The sequence below is a fragment of the Propithecus coquereli genome, unplaced genomic scaffold (genome assembly GCF_000956105.1).
Source record: "Propithecus coquereli isolate 6110/MARCELLA unplaced genomic scaffold, Pcoq_1.0 Scaffold67, whole genome shotgun sequence".
NCBI lineage: Eukaryota > Metazoa > Chordata > Mammalia > Primates > Indriidae > Propithecus > Propithecus coquereli.
Window position 1 is genome coordinate 3,761,063 of NW_012152729.1, and position 5,836 is coordinate 3,766,898.

The window sequence follows — 5,836 nt, forward strand, 5'->3', positions numbered from 1 at the left end:
ATCCCATAATCATTATTTTAAACATAACAAAACACAAATAGAGCTTTCTCTATGTGTAATTTTGTATCCTGTGTTTTTATATAAGATTATATAATGAACATTTCTGCATATCCTAAAATGTCCTAAAACATACTATTTTGTGATTGCATAATATTCTATTTTATGGCAATACCATGATTTGTTTATTCATTGTTAGATATTCAATATGAATATTTAAAAATATAAGGGAAAATTAATAATCTAAGAAATTTTGATAACTATTATTTATATATATGGATCAAAAGAATCTAGAAAGACACAATGACAGTTTCAGTGTAGAAAAGAATATGAATATTTAAAAATATTCCTTCCACCTGTCTTTTTAAAACAAATTTACAGTAATATATTGGCTTTTGCAAAAATTTTATGCAAAATTTCATTGTAGAACAAAAACGAAAAAAGCAAAGTGTTACAGAGAAAAGACAATGATCAACCAGAACAAGTACTGTCCAAAACTCACTCCTGTGAGTGAATGTGAGTCCATTCTTCCTTCTGTTAGTAGTATATGCCACTTGATTTATATTCTGTCAACCATAAAGCCAGTCATGACAATTATTGTGTAATCCAATGTTTTCCCTCCAATCCTGGGCTCCACTGATTTCCATTCTCATATGTAATGTCCTCTAGGATGCTGCCTTTTATTGTCCTCCCAATTTATGAATTGGTAACATAAAGGCACCATATTCTCTCCTATTTGCCTTTCATTTACTATCATTAGAAGGCAGTAATCAAAACCTCGAATCCACTGGTCCTACTGCTTTTTTTGTGTAATCCCAGAAGCCCTCACCCTTCTTATTCAGGTTAGAGTTTACAGTCCTTCCCACAGCTCACTGCAGCCTTGAACTCCTGGGCTCAAGTGGTCCTGCCTCAGCCTCCCTAGTAGTTGGGACCACAGGCACACACAACCAGGTCTGGCTAATTTTTCTTATTTTTTGTAGAGAGAGGGTCTAGCTACGTTGTGATCTTCCTGCCTCAGTCTCCCAAAGTGCTGGGATTACAGGTGTGAGTCACCATACCTGGCCAAAGCTCACTTCTTATAGCTCTTTTAATACTCCATGATCCCACTAAGCACAAGGTCTTTGCATATGCTACTGCCTTTTATCTGGAATGCTCTTCCTCACTTTAATATAGTATTAATAATTAATACTATAGACTCTATAGCCAGACTGCCTGGGTTCAAATCCCATCTCTGCCATTTATTATTACCTGTGTGACCTCAGTTTATTCATTTGTAAAATGAGGACAGCAACAGTACCTACCTCATAGGGTTAAGGAAAGATAAATGAGTTATGTGTAAACTGCATCTTACATACACTAAATGCTCTATATGTTTACTAAATAAATAAACAAACCTGAGATGTACTCTAGAATAATAGGAGCCCAGATTCTGGAGCCAAAATGCTTGTGTGTAAAGTTGGGCTCTAAGACTGATATTGTATACTGTGAAACCTTGGGCATATTACTTAACCACTCAGTTTCCTTATCAAAAGACAGAAATCCCACCTCATAGGTCTATTAAGAAGAGTAAATTAATTAATATAGCAAGGGCTAAGAAAAAGACTAAAAACATAGCGAATGCTATATAACTACAAACTATTACTATCACTTTCCAGTTACAACTCAAGTATCATTTCTTCATGGAAGCCTTTCTCAACCTGTTAGCCTAGGCAAGGGTCCTTCTGTTATTTGCACCCACAGCACTGTATACCTTTCCTTCAGAGTTCTAACCTCAGTTTCGAATTACAAATTTGTTAATTTATTTAGTGACTTATTAACTTCTATTGGTCCCTCTAGACCATAAATTCCATGCAACAAGAGACTAAGATATGTTTTGCCACCCAGTAGACACTCTCAAATTACTGAATGAAAAAAATGGCTAACCAAAATCTTTAGTTTTTGTAGTCTGTATGAAAATGATCTGAAATATTTTATTACCAAGTAATGTATTAACATTATAAAGTAACAATAATTTTCAGATTTTGGAACATAAGTGGCCTTTAGAAACTATAAAGGAAATATAACCAAGCTTTAAAAGATGAGTAACAAATGAATAACCATTAACATTAATAATAACCAACGCCTTCTCAAATACAAGTGTTTGTTATTTTCATTTACTATAAACCATTGAAAAAGTTTTTAGAAGAATAAGTTTTGGAGACTAAAATTCACTATGATTTTTTATCATTATATGCTCTGGCGACTAGCACAGTGCCTAGCACAGAGAAGACCTCTATAAATATTTGTTCTCCAAGTATGTAACCATCAGCATGAAATACTGCATATATTTAAGTGTCACAATCAAAAACTGGAAAGTTACAACACTTGAACTACTGCAAAAAGAGGCACAGAAGCCTCCTTTGTTGGGGTGTATCTATAAAATCAGGAACTTTGACATCAACATTATATCCCCCACAGCCCACGTTATGGTACAGATGTTGTTTGCCAAATGAAAATTCAATGAGAGATTTTTCACCTGATTGTGTATGGTTGAGATGAAGACACAATGAAGTAGGTACACTGCCTTTTTGCAGTGCCAAGGACAGAAGGGGAGTTCATGACCCACGAGCACATACATACTCACAAACACCTGCCCCTCTGTAATGGTGATGATTTCTGATAGCTTCTGAAAAAAGACTTCAAATCTACAGTCCATCTTCTAATTTCCTTATAATAAATCACTATGAAATAACAACTGAGAGCTCATCTAATATTTAAAGTCAACACAAACTTTAGATTAGGTATATGTTGGTATTTTTATTGATTATAAGCACCCTACATCTTCAACATTCTAAAAAAGGATTCACTGAATAACTTTTTACTCATTATGAAAGAAAGTCCTATAGCAAACCATCACAACAACTCATACCTGGTGTGTAAGTAAAACGTTGAGACTGGCTTTTTTTCCTCTTGCCATTGCAAAGATAAAAGTGCACCTGCACTGCAGCTGTAACTGCTGGGTTATGATATGGAGGAACTTCAAGGACAATGTGAGCCTAAGGAGCATGGAAAGCAAGATTGTGTTACACTCAGAACTAAAAATGAAATGCACCTGCTAAACTCAGTGAAACTCTTTAACTACAAGGGCTTTAACTACAAGGGCTTTCCCCTCATAGATAATTGTGTACATCAACTGGTCAGAAAAGTCATCTGGAGATTTACTATATGGATACATCAGTCTTGACAGAGATAAGACTTTTAATCATTAAAGGAGAAATTGCTTTTTTGCCCATCCAATTGTGTTACTAACTGTAGCAGAAATAAAAACAGTCTTACACACTATGTGGTGAGATATTTTGCTCTACTGAATATTACATGTTACTATTAATCTTAACAGGAAGTCCATTCTGGTTTTATTTATTTACTTTTTTAAGAGATGAGGTCTTGCTCTGTCTCAGTCTCCTGATAGCTGAGATTACAGGCAAAAGCTATCTTGCCTTGACCATTCTGGTTTTTAATCATGTTTGGTATTTCTCAAGTTGCAATATAAATTTTTTTTTTCTTTTTTTGAGACAAGGTCTCACTGTTGCCTGGGCTAGAGTGTAGTGGCATCATCACAACTCACTGCAACTTCAAATGCCTAGGCTCAAGTGATCCTCCTGTCTCAGCCTCCTGAGTAGCTAGGACTAAATGCACACACCATCAAGCTTGGATAATTTAAAAATTTTTTTATAGAGACAGGATCTTGCTATGTTGTCCAGGCTGGTCTTGAACTCCTGGCCTCAAGGAATCCTCCTACCTTGACCTCCCAAAGTGCTGTGATTACAGGCATGAGCCACCATGACCAGCCTAGATTTCATAAGTTTTATATTCAAAATGTCCTAAATTGGCATTACATAAAATCTGTATCCATATCAAAAATAATTTTATGCAAGCAGGGTGAAAACCTTTAGCTCCAAACCAAATGCAATCCTCAACCTAATTGCTCCAGATCTTTGGAAAGCACAGTGGGAAATAGTATTCCCTGCTCCAGAGAAAACTTTGTCTCCATTTCAACCACGATGAAGGGACCACAGCTTTCAATGTGGAATCCTAGAAGACTTAATAAAGTAGATGAGGAGGTAGGATTAGTGTGCTAAATACACAAATCCCAAAAGGCTTGTCCTCCTCCTATCCTTTGCCCACTATATATGTTCTTTACTGAATTTTTTTTTTTTTTTTTTTTTTTTTTTTTAGTAGAGACGGGGTCTCACTCTTGCTCAGGCTGATCTTGAACTCCTGACCTTGAGCGATCCTCCCTCCTCAGCCTCCCAGAGTGCTAGGATTATAGGCATGAGCCACCATACCCGACCCTATTGAATTTGTTTTGATTTCTTCACTGAATTCAGAGAAATAAATAAATGATAATTTCAATAAGAACCTTCTGATAATCTTCTTTCATTTCTAATTCCTCCCTTTCTATACACAAAAAAGAAGGAAAGACATCAATTGGTTATCTTTTCTGAATTTTAATACCAGGTAAGCATCTTACTTCCAAACTTCTAAAAATTCCAATTTACTTTTCTATTACTCAATATATAAAAGACTACTCATCTATACCACAAAGCATCGTTCTTCAATTTTCTCATTAAGCTTCTTAAATATTTCTTAAGAATTAAGGTAAATTTCTTACCCCTTGACATTTTTCCCTGATTATTTTCCCTTCTACCTCCCATTGAGGTCGTCCATCTATTGAAAGAAACAATTTATGGTTAAAAGCAATTCATGTCAGAAAGCATGCAAACAAAATCAAATGCATGTAGTATCACAAATTCATTGGCAAAGGGAATCCTTTTCTCACTGACTTTCATTACGAAAATAAAATGTGTATGTGTACTAATGGGGAAAAAATTAGGAGAATGATCTTGGGCTGCCCAGGTTAGCAGACCCCACCGAGTTCATTCTACCCATCTACCCAACTGATGTCTGAAAGTCATGAGAGCACCCCCACAAAGTGGTGTCCAACTTTTGCTTGTGTACCTCAAATGATGGGAAACGCAATTCCTCAGCAGGTAACCCATTCCATCCTTGGATAATAACTGCTGCTAGAAAGCTTCTCATGATAAATAAAATCTGTTCCTACGGTATAAAAGACTACTCATCTATACCATAAAGCAGCATTCTTTAATTTTCTCTAACAACTGGTCTAAGTACTACTCCCTGCAGCCACTAAACAAAAAAAAATGTTGAGTGCTTCTCTGTGAGATAGTATTACAGATGTTGAAAAGCAGCTATGTCTGCATGTGTCTCCTCTCTCGCTGGCTAGCATTCCCAGTTCTGCACCTATCCCTTACACAACACTTTAGCCTTCCTGATCACTCTTCTTTGAACATGCTTCTCCAGCGTGATCATCTTCCCCCCACCAAATGCACCAGGCCTAGGAAGACTGCATAGCCCAGGTGAGAAACGACCATGCACAGTAGACAGGCTCTTGCCACCCTATGTGGAGATGCTGTGTTTGTTAACGAAAGCTTTCTTGGCAGCTGTACCACGCTGACTCTCACACTAAGTGTGTGGTCAACAAGTATCCCTCAGTCTATCACATTTCCTACTGCCAACTTCCCATAGTGTACACTTAAATAGCTGGGGTTTTCTTTTTGCCTAACCCTTGTAACATTAATTTCTCCCACTAGGGAGATTTCATTTTGTTGAATTACTTGACAACATCTTCTTAGATATTGATGATGGTCTTTCAAAATATTTGTTAGGTTTTCCAAATTTGTGTCCCAGCTACTCGGGAGGCTGAGGCAGAAGGATTGCTTGAGCCCAGGAGTTTGAGGCTGCCGTGAGCTAGGCTGACGCCATGGCACTCACTCTAGCC

The 5,836-nt window shown here is 36.8% G+C and overlaps 1 protein-coding gene across 1 annotated transcript in view; it reads right to left on the minus strand.

Moving 5' to 3' along the window:
• Positions 1 to 5,836, minus strand: part of NFATC3 (nuclear factor of activated T-cells, cytoplasmic, calcineurin-dependent 3) — a 132,371-nt gene that overhangs the window by 46,639 nt on the left and 79,896 nt on the right. Inside the window, exons 7-8 of the mRNA XM_012660528.1 lie at positions 4,649 to 4,704; positions 2,906 to 3,032 (exon numbers count right to left, since the gene is read on the minus strand). Of these exons, the coding sequence (XP_012515982.1) occupies positions 2,906 to 3,032; positions 4,649 to 4,704 (183 nt within the window). The remainder of the gene's footprint in view (positions 1 to 2,905; positions 3,033 to 4,648; positions 4,705 to 5,836) is intronic.